Genomic DNA, 17,783 nt, shown 5'->3' with positions numbered 1-17,783 from the left:
AAATCCAGATATAGGTAGAGGGGGCATTTGACTGTTTTATCAAATTAGACTAAAGGAAAATTCAAAATTCAAAAAGAAACAAGATATAAAGAAAATGAAAAACAAAAAGAAAGCAGAAAATATAAAAGAGCCAAGATCCGTTATGGTGGAAGAAGAAAATAAAAATAACATAGTTTGCGAACAAAATAAATGAACAATGAAGGAAAAAGAAGAAATGGAGGAGAAAAAACAGAAAAGAAATAAAAATAAATGAACAAGAAATCTATATTATTATTTGTTGTGCACTGAGAAGGAACTTATATAAATTACTTTATGATTAAGAAAACACAAATGAAGAAAAAAGACATGGAAAAGATACGAGGGCAACGCTTAAAACCACCATTAGACTTCTTTCAATCAAACACTTCCAACATTCTTCCAAGTCACCTAATTTAAGAGAAAAAAATCTAGCTATTCTTCCAAGTCACATAATTTAGGTCTTAGGCCAATTGGAAATTGGACTTGTTTATCTTCAATCTCCTTTGGCAATAGACCTCCCTCCTCGATCTGGTATCACTCTCTCCTTGCAATGCTTAGACCTCAAACCAGGAAGTTCTAAAAATATTGGCAAATAAGAACTTAAGAAAATAGAAACTTATAATCACACTACTTGTATAATTTTGAGATATAGTTTAATTTGGCAAATAAGAACATAATGCACATAAACTTTCCTTCGGATTCTAATCGAGCATTCCCAAATTAAACTGTGGTCTCCCTGTTTCTGTCGATACATGTATAACTACTGGTAAAAAGTAATTAGTTCACCCTTCAAAGCGCTGCATGATCAGTGATCTCTGCCCCCATCTACCAGCAGTACACCAATGTGATTGTGCATGCATCAGCATCGTTTCAAAGAAATTTGTTCTCATCTCCCTGCTTCAACCTGAGGATTCTGGACCTATTGTGTCCATCCAGGCTACCTCCTCATGTTTACAATACTTCCATAGCTAAAGTTAGCCTTTTGAGATATTTCATCATTTGAAGGAACCCTCAGTTCCTGTACCTTGTCTAGTTGGAGCTATCTAATCTAGGATATCACTTTTCTTTCTTTACAGCTACCAATATTTGCCAGATTCCACTCCCTTAACTTCCCCTTCAACGCTTCTGTGAACCTTGTAACATTAAAATCCCCTCGGACAACCCAAGGGTTCCCATAAATTTCTCTAGCAGCGGCCAGTTCCCACTTATAATAATCTTCTCTCCTAATGAGTTGATCTTTTGCTCTCCTCGACTGCTACAATGGAAATAATCTGCAATAGTCATTAGATCTCTTTGTGCAGAAATAAATGGTGTGGTGCTCCCTGAGCTTCAACCTCTTAACTTCATCCTCTCTGCCTTCAGAAGCCAAACGCAATAACATACCAACACATGAACATTCCAACTAATTGTCATTCTTCATAGCAAGTTCTTCCTTATTTTCCCCCAGCCACAACCCATGTTCCAGATGCAGTTAGATTCAGTTATATCATCTGACTTGTCTCCAGCATTCAAATAGATTTTGCCATCCATCTTTTGACCAATCACTGATTGATTTAAGAAAAGCACAGTTGACTAGATCGTCGGCAACTTGGAATAAGCACAACTCACTTGCAATCAAAAGCCATATCTTATTTATTTGCATACTACAAAAACGTCTATTTAGCCCATTCTTAAGCCTAAGGAGAGCAACTTAGAATTTTTTAATACATGCTCTCCACTGCACTTGTATGTCTTAAGCTGATATGCACTGTACTTTCGATCTTCGGTATCACTTATCAGAAGGGTGAAGAATGAACTAGAACCTGTCGAAATAGTTTCTCTTTTCAAATTGTCCAGTGGCATGGTAATGGTTGTGTATTTACCTAATACAGGAAATATTTTACTTGATAAGGCAGAGATGATTCCTAACAGTATGGCAAATGATGGCCAATAACAACTATTGCTCACGCTAGTACTATCTGACTCTGTCTTCAAGTAGTGTCTGAATTAGTTCTCTATCTCCCCCTCCCTCAAATCTTTTCTGGTTATCCTCTGTAAAGTATGACAAAAGAGGAAAAAATGTTGCAGTTCCTCAATCTTATGGCAATCTCAGCTCAAGAAATATGGATATATAATCACTAAAAAAAACACAAAAATACAACCAGTATGGTTGCAGTATCGAGTCACCATGCTACCATATGCAATAAAAAATAACATAAATGCAGAATCTGCAGAGGCATACAAGGTAGAATTCCAAAAGAGAAGATCCCACATATGGCCAGACTTTGACGCATATAAAAGCAATAGACTAGAATGCTACCTCCACAGGATGTACCCCAGACGCTAGTCGAGTTAAAAGATTTCCATCACAGTTATCAAGTGAGGGAATCTGTCATAAAAATTCAAATCAGAACTAATACAAAGCCAGTTAGTTTAAATACGACCATAAAGAAATACTATGAAGAATGCAATTTTTCATTGCCCATGATATACCTGAGATGCATTTTGTCTTGCTTTGATGTTAATGATTCCTTGCGAATTGATATCCTACAAACAGCAAAAGCACCTAGTAGACAGAACATGGAACTTGCAGGTTTCAGCAATAGGTTAGCTAGCTCCTTATAAGAAAAGATAGCAATGAGAACCACCACTAGATCATCGATAAGCAATGAGAGTTTATCCTACAATCGCAAACCATAAGAGATCCTGAATCATAAAAATGAAAAAAAAAATGTGATCATGATGGCAATTGCATAGTATGCTAGATAGTAGAAGAAATACACCAAATAAGACAAAAGGAGCAACTAAACTATATAATTAGGCAACATTGGAACTGGTAACACAAGGATGAGATGACTTAAATAAAATGGTTTTATTGAACACTTACAATTTATGTACAGAGGACATCATTTCCTTACCTGTATTACTAAATACAGAGTTCCTATGGTACTATAACTACAATACTATCTTAAAAGTTGTACAAAATCTTTACAGTCAAAGTGAGTTGAAAGGGACAAAACCCAAGAGAGTGGGAGAGGTTCACTCAAAAATGAAGTCGTATATAAGTATCAGAAAGAATATATTGCCCTAATTACGGACTGATGGTCACAGAAGCCTGTTTCTCCAGAGATCGGCAATCAATAGGAACTATAGCAAAGATGGCTTCAAACCATCATATTCAATTCTGACAGATCATCCATTGGAATCTGAAGGCCCAGAAAGTCATGATCTTGCAATCCATCATCATCTATGTTCAACCATGAACCTATGTCCTGTCCCTGACCATCAAAGTCATCAGGAGCACCTAAAACATCCATTCCAGGAAGTTGCAGACCAGACAAATCAATGGGATCCTCTAATTCATCCAAGTCATAATCATTCTTATCCTTGCCAGTGCCACTGGCACTGATATCACTTGAATTCACTATTGAAGACGCTGCTGCTTTAGGTTGCCCTGACATCTTGCCCAGAAGGCCATTGACGGAAGTGGATAATTGAGTAGTTTTCAGCTTAGATTTTGTTTTAGGCTTTCTTTCTCCCTTAACACTGGAAGAGGCAGGTCGACCAATCTTTATTGATCCACCACGAGATGATGCCTCTCTGCCATTTCCTTTTCCTTCTCGGTCCCTCTCACTTCTCTTCCCTTTTGCACTGCTTGAAAGTGAACATCCAACACCTGACAGAGCACCAGAGGAAGCAGCAATGCTAGTACCAAGGACATCTTCCAACTCCCTCCGCTTGACTCTACTTGCTTCAGAATATAAATTGGCTTCATAAAGTATGTCCTGGTTTAGAGATGGGCTCTGCTGTGGGCTAAAATAAGATTTTGCAGCTTCACTGTCAGTGTAGGAATCTGTTTGTCCATCACTAAGGCGGGATATAGCAGAAAGGAACATATCCTTATACAAGGGCTCCCTGAAGCAGCTTTTTCCTGTCTCCTCAAACTCTATGCATCGATCCAAAGTTCGCTTGACCAATGCTAAGGCAGCTTGCTTAGCCATTTTTCCACTAGCACTCTTTGCCCCGTGGACATTTGGACCCCAACATCTCTGCCAAGGCAAGACAATGTCAATGAATAATTTTCCATGCAACTTCAACTGCAACTTAATACTCCGACAATACAGACACAACTTTGTTATCAACTACTAGAGGCAGTATACAAGAGTCAGCACAATTCCTAACGCACTACAATGAAAAGAAGATACCTAGATAGATGATACCATTAGCAACCAAGATAACTCAATTCTAACTTAAATGATTGCAAAATAGAGAGAACTAGAGACATACACAAGCAGAATAGCAGTGAAATCAATCAAGAGAACTGATTTCACAAAGATAGACAAATGGACAAAAATATCAACTCATCAAACATTTGTGGGCAATGAATTATATGTAGAACACTGCAGATCATAAGAAACAAAGGCGGGAGCATGATGTCTGTTACCCGCTTTTGTCTTGGAGGCAGAACTTGGAATGATATCAAGACAGTATGTTTTTGGTTATAAGAAATATGGAAAGCAAAAATGGAGCTGAGCATAAATGACAGGAAAAATATACATCTAAACCCTAGGAAAAAATTTTCCACAGTAATAAGGCACCTAAACCTACTATTAGATACTCAGTTCAAGGTCTTCTTGGAGGGGAGAAAAAAATCACCACAAAGATGAAAAAAGAAGCATAAGTTCAAAAGCTATGTCAATTTAGCAATCAGTTGATACCATAAACAGATACATGAACTCTCATCCCCCATCCTTCCATTGAAGTTGCCTCTAATAACCAGGAAAAGAATTGGTTAAAATGTTCAACCTACCATATATTTCTCATATGCCATTTCCACAAGCTTGTCAAGAGCATGCTGTTCGAACTCCCTATAAAACAATTAAATGCTTTAGTTATTATGTCAATGAATTGTGTTAATCAAGGATCAAGCCATGTATCTGAAAGAAGCAAAATACTTTTCTTGAAACTCCCTCGTCTCTGCTGCCGAATTCAACAGCTTTCCCAGCATTTCTTTCTTCTTAGAAACCTATGCAACAAGCAATCACATGAGAAAGGCTACCAGCAGAGACAATTTAAGTAGGCTGCACACTCCATAAAAGTAAAAGCAAAAAGCACCATTGAAACAACAATAGACAGCAGGCTGATAGGCAAAGGCACTTCAGTGGTTCAAACACCCCAACAGAACTGTAACCAATACAGTTAGGAACAATAGGGGAAGGAAACTACTTAAACCTCTATAACTCACAAGAGGAGAAAGCAATAAGCTCTAGGAACATTAAAAGAAAAGCTCTAGAATCTGTAAGTTCCCTCCTCCTTCTGAGTGAGAAGTTCAGTGCCCCTTTCCGAAATCTTCTGACGCATTTAGCATGGTTCTAGAACCTTGTGCAAAGATGCTTTTGTTGTACTGGCCCACATTTGGATATTCAAATAAAAATTTATAGCATTAAAGAAACTTCCTGAGCCCATGCGGATGCTCATTCAAAGAGCATCTCAAACCTTGAAGAGGTAACCAACCTCCATGCTAAATATCCAATTCTCTCTAATTAAGTGACGATATCGATTTAGGTTTGAAAGCTGATTCACTTTTTGTCCAGCAACAGTTGGCTCAACAAATCAAGGTAAGCAAGAGGAAACTGAGCAAGACACAAGAAACAGAGGCACAGAGATCACTCAAGAATGTACCCATTCAAAATAAGACTTACCATCTCCTGATGCTTTTCATCCAATATACTCATGTCCATGCTGATTTCTTCATCCGCTGTATGTGGTAAATCAGACTGCATAGACCACCATATTTTTACACAAATTAGCATACCAAGGAACACTTGATCGATGTGAGCACAAAATACAGAACTATAACCATACAACATGCTGAGGATCCTTAAAACTTACCTCCAACTGTGGATATATTCCAATACAGTGAATCTCAAGAAGAAGTTTTTCATCAATGGACATCTCATTATACTGATACTCAGAACAGACAAAACCAGGCAAGGTTCGTTGTTGTGGAAGTAAACATTTTTGTGAATGATCATAGTTTAGAAAACCGCCCATGTCTGAGGCAGATGTAACATTATTACAGTCCATGACATGCTCCGAATTATCAAAGTGATCCACACTGGAATTTGTTATGTATCCATTAGAGGCAGGGTATTTGGAAGTTTCACTGCCATATAATATTTGTGCACAAGAAGTATCTGATTCTAAATTCATCTCCATTTCAAATCCAGATCGATAACTATCAGAATTAAGATCCTCATTCCCACTGCAATATAGATCTTCAGGTATTAGAGCTGCCATCACTCTTTGGTACAAGGAAATATCCTTATGTTTGCTCTTTCCAGAGACCACATGGTCCACGGTACTTTCAAGACTCCGCGTTTCATTTGTATCTCCTCCAAACTCGGTCAACCCAAAACCATTTGGGACTAAACTCGAACCATCAGTATCAAAAGGGTCAGATACTGGCCCTGAAAGGTTGATCTCATGATTTACCTGTCACAAGTAGAACAATGAAGATTAGTGCATCCAGCAAAAATCATAACTAGAGGCATAGCGGCAGACTGATGATATTAAAGCAACTTTGATATGGTCAAACACTCCTTTAATCTTCATCAATCAAATATTCAAGGCCAGAAGGTGAGCATCACATTGCCAATAGATGATAAATGCAAAGACTTCTCATGGGACAGTAAAGGTGGAAAGTTATGCACATATCCCACCACTCTCGCATGCCCCCCCCCCCTTCCACTAGTCAGAGAAAAATGCAGTAATGAGACAAGATAGCCCATAAGGACCAGGTAGTAGAAAGTCAAAAAAGCATGTAAAACTTGAGCTCAAATTTTTTTATGATTTCTTATATAAGCTAAAGCTGGAAAAAAATATTATGACACAATGTTCTTTTTTCTCTTCAAAGAATTCTTAAAAATACAGAAAACAGAAGCCTCCAACTTCAAAGCATCATTAAAAAGAAAACGGAAAGAAAAGAATTGGTTGCTCCTCCAGGATTAATGCCATGGATTATTAACCAGCTAAACAACACCCACACCCACCCATCCCATCTCCAAAACAAAAAGAAGAAAAAGGAAAGGGGCTTCTTTTATATGTAAATAATCTGAGAAAAGTACCAAAAATTGTCCCTTATATTTGCCTTGAGACACAGAATGATCCTCATTTTCCACAGAAGAACTAATAGTCCTCCTCCTTTGCAAAAAATGGTGCAGTTTAGTCTCCAAAACATTTCCTGGCTATCACTAATGGTAGCAGCTCACACGCATGTCATACATTTTTAAAAATCCCCAAAAAAACTAGGCGTTCTGTCTTTCTTCTTCGTCTCATTGTAGAGAGTAGGTCATACCTTATCAATAGAATTTGTTATTCTTTCCGTAAGCACTTACCAATTAGCTTATTTTTATTGCTTGTGTCAACGTTTCATAGGTTAGATAGGGAGATATGATAGGTTCTCTTTTCTCAGAGAAAGAAGTTATAATTATTAGTACCATGGACACACTGATCCAACCTTCAATTCCATTGGTGCACGGTTAAAATTTTCTCCATTATTCATAATCTCCATAAAATTATTTTTTTGAGGAAGGTAACTTGTCATAATCTCCATAATAGTATGAGCAGATGATTAATTTATATAATCATATTGGTTGTCTCCAACCATTTTGGTACAAATCAAAATTAATAACTCGAAATGACAAAATATTATTGGTGGACTATCTGGAGAGAGAAATGATAGACGTTTTGAAAATACGGACAACAACCTGCAGTAAATCAAGCTTAACTGTATTTTGTTGTTCTGTTTTTGGTGTATAAATGTCTACTCCAATGAGACTGAGTCAATCATAGGTAGTACTGACTGAAATACAAATGTTGCCAGTGTCAAAAAAAAAATTATTAATCTTATCATTTGGTAACAATAACAAGATACCCAGTATAGTCCCATTAATGGGGTATGAGAAGGTACAGAGCGCAGATCTTACCTCTATCATGTCAGGAAGAAAGATTGTTTTCAAAAGACCCCGGCTCAGAATTTACAATTGGGAAATGGTTTAGAATTCATTTTGTGAATTATCAATTCTGTAATGGTTTGTGTTTTTTCTTAACCGCTAACTGATCACTCCCGGCAATAATTATTAAACTATGATTCTACGTTTGATAAAAAATAACAAGCTCCTTGATTAGGTTCCAATGTTTATTTTGATGAGAAGTATCTGTTAAATTGATATAGAATGAATAAATTAATAATTGAATCTTAACTTTCTATAATAATTTAGCATTTCTATAAATGCCGAGTCGAACCAATAACATTCAAAACTGAATCGAACAACCACCGCTAACTTTTAGCTAGTGCTGCAAAATTCCACTCCAGCTAAGACAATCCCAGAATCCATGTACTTGCAGACACACTTGTAGAGAAAAATATGAAAAAGCTAACAAATGAAAGCGGACGATAAAGTGGCTATTACATAGTATAACATGATTTAGATCAAGCCACGCATAAATAGTGGCATTCGCAAAAGTACAACCATGTGGACAACTCTTCTGTTAAAATGAGAGACGGACATTCAAGAAAGGTGCACCATTTTCCAAAGGAGGTGTAGTAAAAGTGCTCCATACAAAAAGATAAGGATCATTTTGAGTCTCAAGGCCAAAGATAAGGGACAATTTTGATCTTTTTCTCTAAATAAATTAATAAGCTCGACAAGTTTAAGGACAAAGCATCATACAGTTAACACTCCCTAACTCTAGTACAACTTCTCCAGCACACTGCCTACCAACTCTACTACAACTGCTTAGTTCTCATGCACTTGCTACTCATAATAAAAGATACCAACATCATTTTTTGCGCCACTTCTATTTGCTGGTAACCATAGGAATGACAACTGGATATACATTATAGCAATCCTTTCTTGGCTTTTTACTTCAAAAGAAATTTATAAATTAACCTTAGCAATTATCAATTAGTACTGTCCACAATTATAATAATCACACGCTGGACGCAGAGGCAACCACAACTCCACTCCATACAACAACAACATACCAGTGAAATCAAACTAAGTGGAACTACCTCATGGAGGTAGATAGGCTGCTACCGAAAGACTCTCGGCTCAAGTGCATCAAACCCAAGTAAAAGAAGAAGAAAAAGAAGTATGTTGTGTGGAAGGGAATAAAATAATGCATCATATCTGGCGCCAAACTATAATCCCTCCATTTCAATTATGTGAAACTATTTGACTGGGCACAGAGTTCAAGAAAGAAAACTTTTAGAATGATCTTAAACATGTCATGACATTTGTGTGACTATACGACTTATGAAACTTGTGGTCTCACGTACCATGACATTTGTGTGGCTATAAAAGCTTTATATTAGGGGTAAAATGAAAAGTCCAAATTAAATTATTTCTTAATTTTGGAAGCAATCATTCTTTTTTAACAAACTAAAAAGAAATAGGTTCACATGAATTGAAACATGGGGAGTACATAATATTAAGGTAAGGTCTATTAAGAGGTATAAATCTAGTGCATGTCTGAATATTAAGATGTGCATTAAGATTTCAAAGTCTAAAAATTAAGATGTTGCATAAAAATCTGAATACAAAATAGGTGACATTGTTTGTGTTCTCCACATCTGAATGTATAAAATTTGTCTTTGTTTAAAAAGCAATAAACATAAAATTATAATAAAACATTAAGTGATCTAATGTTATATCAATCAAAAATTTTAAAATTTTATATGGCAATATTGGTGGTGACTAACAATGGTGATTTGTGTGTGTCGATTTGGGATGGTGGTAGTGGATAGTATCTTATGGTATAGTGGTTGGCACTAGTTTAACCGCGGTTGTTGGGGGTGGGATGATACTACTAGGCAACTGCGAATGGTTATTGTGAATGATGGTGATAGTTAGCGGAATAAAATGTTTGGCTAATAAGGTGTTACTATCCTCAAAAAAAAATGTTGACTAATGAGGGTAATTATCGATAGTGATTAGTTGATGTATTAATGGATTAGTGGTGATGATGGCTAATTGGGATGACGATTGATTTTGGGCAACATTGTGGATGGTAAGTGATGGTAGTTGTGACTGAAATGGTGATTGTGGGTGGTTGTTGAAAGTTGATGGAGTAGCAGTGAACTGTCATCTATGTTCACATTATCTAATGAACGTCTTAATTATTCAGACCTACTCAGAACCATTAAGTGGTTGAAAAATAAGAAAAACAAATGCACTAAATGATTAAGATCTGAATGATTCCAGATTCAAACCTTGAAAACAAACAGACTTAATGACTGAGATCTGAATGATAAAGATTAAAACATTCATCAAGTTGTTTGCACTGAGGCCTAAGTAACTTCCCGTAAACAAAAACTTATGAAATGCAAATAGACAGGCCAAAAGTTCCCAATTCAGATTCCAGCAGAAACTATGAGCCCAGTACCTGTCCGTTAAGCAGTTGACAAAGAAGGGTATCAATTTGAACTTGTCGCTATAGCTAGATGATTTTTTTGCAGAATAACTAGCAACTTCCAGAAGTTAACCGAATTATTATGGGGAAATATTACGCAATCCACAAAACAAAATAAAACAGCCATCACCTGCTGCCTTAAAAAGGTTGTATCTATTTCTGACATGAATCGAAAAAGTGGCTCCATCTGCTTCCAGAATGAGCTAGAGAGGGCTTGAGCTGCAATAAATACAGGTCCATCAAAAGAACATATTTTTCAAAGAATTACAAATTAAACATGTCAAATTAATGCTAAAAAGATGGATTGGTTAGCAGGAAAAAAAAAAGGTGTTGATAGTGTACCAGTGTTGGTAACAGCACTTGCAGCAGCCAGAAGTTCTTCATGCCCATCATCTGAACCAACTAAGAGAAGTGAACAACCAAAGTGAAGAGTGACTAACACCTATACAATCCAGCTACATTGTTGCTATAACTACCTAGAAAATCAGTAGTGGCATTCATTGTCGCTTGTTTCTGTCGTTTGTAAGCTTTACGATCAGCAAGCTTTCTTGTAGGAGGTCGGCCTGCTTTGCTGCATAAATAGTCACGTAAATGAAGAACAGTTATTTCATTCGCATTAAATATGGAAGAGAACCATAAAAATACATATAGGGGTAAGGTTCAACCTTTCAGTCTTGTCAAGACCGTGTCTAGAGCTTCTCAGTTGTTTTGCTGTTCCAACATTTCCAAGCTTCTCAACCATCAATGTCATCGGATTCCTAGTGGCGGTAAAACCCCTTCCAGTCCTACCTTGCCTACGAATACCATCTCCATGATCTTCCCCACTAGCCCTCTTACTTTTCCTTGGTGGGAGCAGCAAAGACATCTTCTGAACATGGGGCCCAGATTTTTCATCTACCTCGTCAGACCTGTTGCTCTTGTCCTTGGACTTGATTTCCGCAGCCCCAGACTCCTCACTTTCAGAAGCAGCTGAAGAGAAATGATCGCTTTTTAATTTGACTTGTTGAGGGGAAGAACCACAAAGACGCCTTTCATTACTGAGAGCATCACTTGTACTATCAAGAGAAGGGTTTTCATCATTATTGGGAACAATAGGAAAATTAGCCCTTCTTGCGGGTCGAGAGATCTTCTGGGGCCTTTGGCTGGCCCACTGAGCAACAGGCGGTGATGACGACCTCATAGAAGAGGTTCGTTTACGATTACCTGCTCCGACAGCAGATGGAAATCTGCTTGTGCAGTGAGAGGTTTCCCAATCATTAGCAGCAGCTGCCTGTTGAACCACTGCTGATAATTTTGGTGCAACACCTGAAACTGATCGTGGAGCACGAGCAACAGAATTCACTTTTGTACTTGAAGAAGGAGTAGCAGATATGAAATTTTCTCGAGCAGCTGTCTTTGTTTTACTGCATAAATAGAATAAAATGAACATCTAAAGGAAGTAAGAATATGAGGGGATACAAAACAAAGATGGAAATCTCTCAAAGAAAGATTCAAAAGCATAATAGCAAAGATGAAATTCCAAAAGTTACATTGTAGACATTCAACCAAAATGAACAAGAAAGGACGATAAAAGAAGTCAGAGTCCCATACTTTTTGATGGCTCTGATCTTCACCCTTTCTTTCTCTGAACCGATAAGTTGTTGGTCTCTTCTATCAATGAGATGGAGACTGTTCTCTTGGTCAACCTTGGACATGGAAGAACGCATTCCTAAAGGCACTTGCTGTGATACACCATCAGCTTTTCCAGTTCCAGTAGTTCCTGGAGTAGCTCCAGGTCTACTTGAAAATAATAAAAGTCAGTTCAAAGTAAAGAACAAGGCTAATGCTTATCAGTTACACTGTAACTAGAATAATCTTGAACAACCAAGGAAAGAAAAACTACAAGTGGGTACAATTGAGTTTGGTATTTCAGTTTGGTAGTATTTTCTTTCACCACCAACATGATTATAAATTTTATTCTTTACAATTCCTAAAAAATATGTGATGCCATCTCTTTTAATCTCTAATTACAATATATTAGTTCCCAAATAATCTACACGTGAGATAGAGAAAGCAAGTTTCTAAAGTATTCCCTCTTGGCTTATGTTCTCAATACTTCATCTAGAAAGGACAAAGCTTCCCAAATTTCTTTTGATGGTTAAAGCTTGTCCAACTTCAAATACACCCAATTGATGTTTCCAGCACGGTACCGTCTCTTATTCTTCAAAATGTTTATTTACTATCTATTTCTCTGCTATTTTGCTGTCATATTATTGTTGCAATCCTGTTTCAGAAAAACAGTTTAGCTGAGGGTTTATTGGAAACAACCTCTCTACCCCAAAGGTAGGAGATAAAGTTTGTGTACAACCAACATGGGTGGGTTGTGGTGCACTGGTGGGGTAATTGTTTTTCCGGTCAACCCAATCCTTAGGGAGGTTAGGAAAGTTTTTTCTACTTTTGCCATAGGATTTGCTGCTCTTTCGATCAGTGCTCTCACTATATAATCTATAGCAAGGTTTCTCAGATAAGAAGTGCTTCCAAAGTCCAAACAATACTCAACCAAAGAAAGGAAATCTACCAATAGAACATCAGCAATTCATACATGTATATATGTTCTCATATAAAAAGGGCAGATAAAGACAAATCTAAATCTAAAACACACACATTGAAGCTGGAGGTTAAATTTGACATAGATATTTGAAACAACACCTGAAGCTATGGGTATCACCAAACCGCAAGCGGCCATCAGCTATAAGACGGGACGGCAATCCTTGCTTTGGTTCCCTTTCCATAGGTTTTGCTGTCGACGAGCTTCCAGTAGTATCTGGCTTTATTCCAGATCGCTTCTTTTTCATCTTAGACTTCTCCCAGCCTTCTACAGCAATAGATGATGTCCGGTCCTCTCCATGAACTGTGCTACTATTTGGAAGTCTCAATATCTCCCTATCTCTATCCATAATCCCAGATGGCCTTGATGGAGTGCTTGCTTGCACCTCCGGCTAATTCAATAAAACATATCCATCAGTCTTGAGGATCTCGGAACTCATTCCATGCATGTTTGATGAATGAAAATGAATAATTTGAGGTGAAGGAGCAAGTTGTCAAGCCAAAGATGACATCAAGAACAAGGAAAGATATTCACCCATCCACAACAAGGAAAAAAGATATCTTAAAAGGAAAATATCTACCTATAAAATAAAACAAAGACAAGGAACTCCAACACAAAACATCCTTCTTATTTTATTTTTTTGTTATTTTATAAGAAATACAATTTTATTGATGTGGGAGAATCCTGAATACAAGCACTACCCAAAATATTGACAGCCTACACAAAATTATAAATCTCTACAAAAAAGACACCTAATCATTTAAACTAACAGGGCCTCATGGCTGCCATCAAATTGAAAATAAGAAATTCCTCAAATACACGGTCATTATCTATCCCTTCGAAAACTTCAGTACTTCCTCAAATGTATAAAGTATTATAAGTATAGACCAGGAAAGTATCTGAAAAGCACTTAAAAATAAACTCAACATTACGCAAGTTAATAAGGTAAGAGTCTATCCTAGCGCTCAACAGCATCCAACTCCATTTAGCAATTTAGACAGCCTCAACCAGCCTTCAACAATATCATGCAATAATAACAAACGAATCAGGTAAGGATAGAGTCAGTGTCTCACTCTCTAGGTTATTCATCAGTACTGATACAGTGATGGGAGATGCATTAAGAAAGAGAATCTTAACTAGGAAGTTAAAGTAAACTTCCCAAGTTCAAAAAAACTGAATAAAGTTTTAAGAAATTGCAAAAAAGAACTGCAAAGGAAAAATACAAACCCTCAGATCCACCATAGAAGTTCGAGTGCGCTTATTAGGAACAGCATTTTTGGTCCTTTTTTCGGACTTCTGTAGCTCAAACTCATAACCACTCTGGGTTCCTATTTTACCAATGCCTGCTCCTGAAACTGACCGGTCACTTGAATATAACACATTGGGTCGCTCATTTGATAAGACGTCTGACCGAGATCTCTTCCTTGATGGAATGCTTGGAAAGCATTTGTTGATCACAGATAAGGATTCAGTGAATATCTTTACACGTTCCCTGATATTTCATTGGAAATAAATCAAAACAATTCTTTATCCATGTCGACCAGGTAAAATAAAGCAATGCAGCTAAGTTTCCAAATAACTACCTTGCTTTAGTACAGCTTTCCCGAAGACCAGCCTTCAGCCGTCTGGCTTCCTCTGGAAAGGGAGAAGAGGATGGTTTCCCTTTAGAAGACACCACAGGAGAATCCTCTACTGGCATGCCTAAAGCTAAACCAGTGAGTCTCTTGAAATCACTGTGCCTATTAAGTTTGTGCTCTGTCACCATTGCTTTTGGATCAAAACGCAAGCACTGAAAAAAGTTAGTGACATCTGTTTGTGTAATTGTTGAAGTACTCCTTGTCGTGTTAGGAAGAGAAGATAAGATTGGATTCTCCATGTTCTCGCGGAAACTAGCGGACCTATCCAATGAAGCAGATGCATATGACCCACGCTGCCCGGTGACATACAATGGTCTATCTGGGCTACTAGAAGATAGATCAAATCTGCTAGATGCTGACATCGCATCAGCTTAAACACGCTCTTTGTATTTCCCGCCCAATTGACACAGAGGTGCATGACAATACTCTACAGCATGAATGCATGAAACTCAGCTAACTTTCCCAATAGTGATGATTACAACCTGCAAGGATACCATTATGGCTACATAAGATCTGCTCAGAAGAGTCCACGGAGACCATAAATAAGACCAAAAAAAAAGAAAATAGCCTAATTAAAGAGTCTAAAAGGGAACGTGCAAAGCAGTAGTACAATTTGTTAACATTCTTTATCAAAAAAAAACAAATCGTCAAAACGAAGGAGTTTAATGCATATAAAGAAGTTTGAACAAGTATCTACATCAAAACGGAAACGGTCAAGAAACCAAAGAGATCAATAATACTGAAAAGTCATCCTAAATGCATAATAACCTTTTAAGACAGTGTGACAAACTACGCCAGGGTGTAAGCAGGTTCAATGTGTAACCATGGAATTCCAGAAAGATAAAAGCAAGAAGATAAACACTCCTAAACGTTGAAGCCATCAATAATAAGCTGAATAGATAAAGAATTGAAAAAGCTTTTTCCATGACAAAAACTGCCATGCAATCCTCTGTGCATCGACTATCATTCACTAATTTAAAGTATCCAAGCCAACAAAGTGCAAAAACAGCCATTAATGGAGGAAAAGACAGAAGAGGATGACATCTAAATGTTGAACTAGTAAAAAGATGTTGCACATCTAGCCATTCAAACCTTTGAATAGACTAGCAAAAACAGTTGAAGTAAACATTTACAATCAATAAATGCTCTATTGCTAATTATTTTTTACCTTTTCTTCAGACTAGCACATGTACCATTAAATAAACATTGAATTCAATTTTTTTGTCTTTTTTATCCCCTCCCTCACTTATTCATCAAGCAGGGTACACAATTTAGACAATCTTGTCATACTGAGCTTTCTACTTTGAATCATTCCACTGATGCAAGATCCACAGTCTACTAATAAATCTTCTATGATCAAAACAAATCATAACCTTTCAAGTCAAATGCTCATATTAGACACCCACAATCTCTAGTAATACTCTTATTACTTAGCTTAAACAGAATGTCAAAAATAACAATCACCAGCATCACAAACAAACAAACAACTTTGACAAATTTACTAAAGAAACATACCCAAAAAAATAAATCTTTTACCTGGTAACTTAATACTGTATAAATCCACTTTAAAAAAAAAACAAAAGACCGTGTGATCTGGACAACCTTCGATACCCAAATTCTGAAATGATCAATAAAATACATCAGAAAGTATATCAACTCAGAGTTCAATTAGGGTTTTGAAATTCTCGAATTCTAAAATGGTTATTTATTAAAAAAATCTGGTATGCAGTAAATAAGAGAAAAGCAAACACAAATTCATCGAATATTTGCATAAACGCATGAAAAGAGAGAGGATTATACATTAGACGGCGGACGTCGTCGATCGGTGAGAAGAGGAGATGGTGGAGGGTCGGTCGAGAAATAACATGGATCGTATTTTTTTTCCTTCACCGGATTTTGGCCCGCTTTTGATTTGAGCCCGGACCAAATTATTGCTAAATTTGTCCCCAAAAAAAAAGTATATGTCTTGTTAATACATGAAAATTAATTATTTTTTTTAGTATTATCAAACACATTTTTACCCTTCTTTTTTTTAACTTTATAAAGACTTGATAAAAGTAAATAATAGTTATAAACAATAAATAATTATGCTATTTAATTTGTTCTCAGGTCACATTTATATCCTCTAATAAACTTTTAAGTGTACATAAAAAGACATTTAAACTTATATAATATTAAACAAACAGACACGTACCCTACGTGACATTCTCCGTGTCTCTATGTGGTGTTGTTATATCAGTAGGACTCATGCATGTATATGTTTAATTTTATATAAATTTAAGTGTTTACTTGTACACATCCAAAGTTGAAGAATAAAAATATAAAATGATGTCAAATTAAGTGACATATTTATATATTATACTTAAAAAGAATATTTGCAATCTACTACTATCTATGTATTATAGGGCACGCTTTGCATGAAATGTTATTCAAAAATATCATTTCAACACATATATTAATTATCGATTTTTCAAACTTCAATAGAAGAAAAAAGGTTTAGGCCTAGATTACGACACGTACATGTACTAGCTGCATAAGCAGTGGCAAATCTAGAATTTTAGGGCTATGGATGCTCACTATTTTTTAATGTAAACTTCTATCAATCAAAGAGCTTAATTGCAAGTCATTTTCCCTTTAAAAAAAATAAAAATAGCAGGGCTATTTTTTTTCACATAAGAAAAAAAGGGAGTAAAAACATGAATGGAGGATCGATATCACTTGCCATGAGTTAAAAGCACATAAACTTCAAGCTCTAAACCAAAGGAACCACGCAACTATCTATTCCAAGGGTGCTCACCATTATTTTTATAGTAGCTTTGTTATTTTTCTACTTAATTATGTATAGCTCGAGCTGAGGTCAATGAGTGCTCGAGCATCCGTAATGTATTACGTAGGTTCACCCCTATATACTAAACTAGATACACGTATATTAAAAGGAAAATTATATATATTCATGTATTATTACAACCTTAAGCAAGTCAAGTTGGAAGAATCAAAATAAGGAATAATTTTCTGCACTTGAATTAAGAGAAGATTTCTTCCACCTCAAATTTTTAATATTTTACATTATAGAGATAAATGTCAAA

General features: G+C 36.4%; 1 protein-coding gene across 19 annotated transcripts; it reads right to left on the bottom strand.

Annotated features, from left to right (window-relative positions):
- Positions 1 to 246: 246 nt before the first annotated feature.
- LOC101262536 (uncharacterized) lies at positions 247 to 16,665 on the bottom strand. Of its 19 annotated transcripts, none has more exons than XM_069286927.1 (17): positions 16,498 to 16,646; positions 16,234 to 16,315; positions 14,644 to 15,179; positions 14,288 to 14,552; positions 13,162 to 13,451; positions 12,064 to 12,249; positions 11,139 to 11,876; positions 10,950 to 11,044; positions 10,816 to 10,875; positions 10,604 to 10,692; positions 5,890 to 6,492; positions 5,700 to 5,774; positions 4,953 to 5,023; positions 4,808 to 4,865; positions 2,491 to 2,678; positions 2,318 to 2,386; positions 247 to 594 (listed from the first exon to the last, which is right to left on the bottom strand). In XM_069286927.1, the coding sequence occupies exons 3-16, from the start codon at positions 15,057 to 15,059 to the stop codon at positions 2,350 to 2,352; spliced, it is 3,171 nt and encodes a 1,056-aa protein (XP_069143028.1). In that variant the 5' UTR covers positions 15,060 to 15,179; positions 16,234 to 16,315; positions 16,498 to 16,646; the 3' UTR covers positions 247 to 594; positions 2,318 to 2,349. The 19 variants fall into 19 exon arrangements, 14 of the variants coding, with proteins under 14 accessions (XP_069143028.1, XP_069143034.1, XP_069143027.1 ...); XM_069286933.1 differs by having other exon boundaries at positions 10,816 to 10,866; XR_011210741.1 differs by having other exon boundaries at positions 356 to 594; positions 2,491 to 2,703; positions 10,816 to 10,866.
- Positions 16,666 to 17,783: the final 1,118 nt, after the last annotated feature.

Source organism: Solanum lycopersicum, chromosome 7 (assembly GCF_036512215.1).
Source record: "Solanum lycopersicum chromosome 7, SLM_r2.1".
In the NCBI taxonomy this organism is placed as follows: Eukaryota; Viridiplantae; Streptophyta; class Magnoliopsida; order Solanales; family Solanaceae; genus Solanum; species Solanum lycopersicum.
Note: the sequence above shows the minus strand (reverse complement) of the source record. Positions and strands in the feature narration are given on the sequence as shown.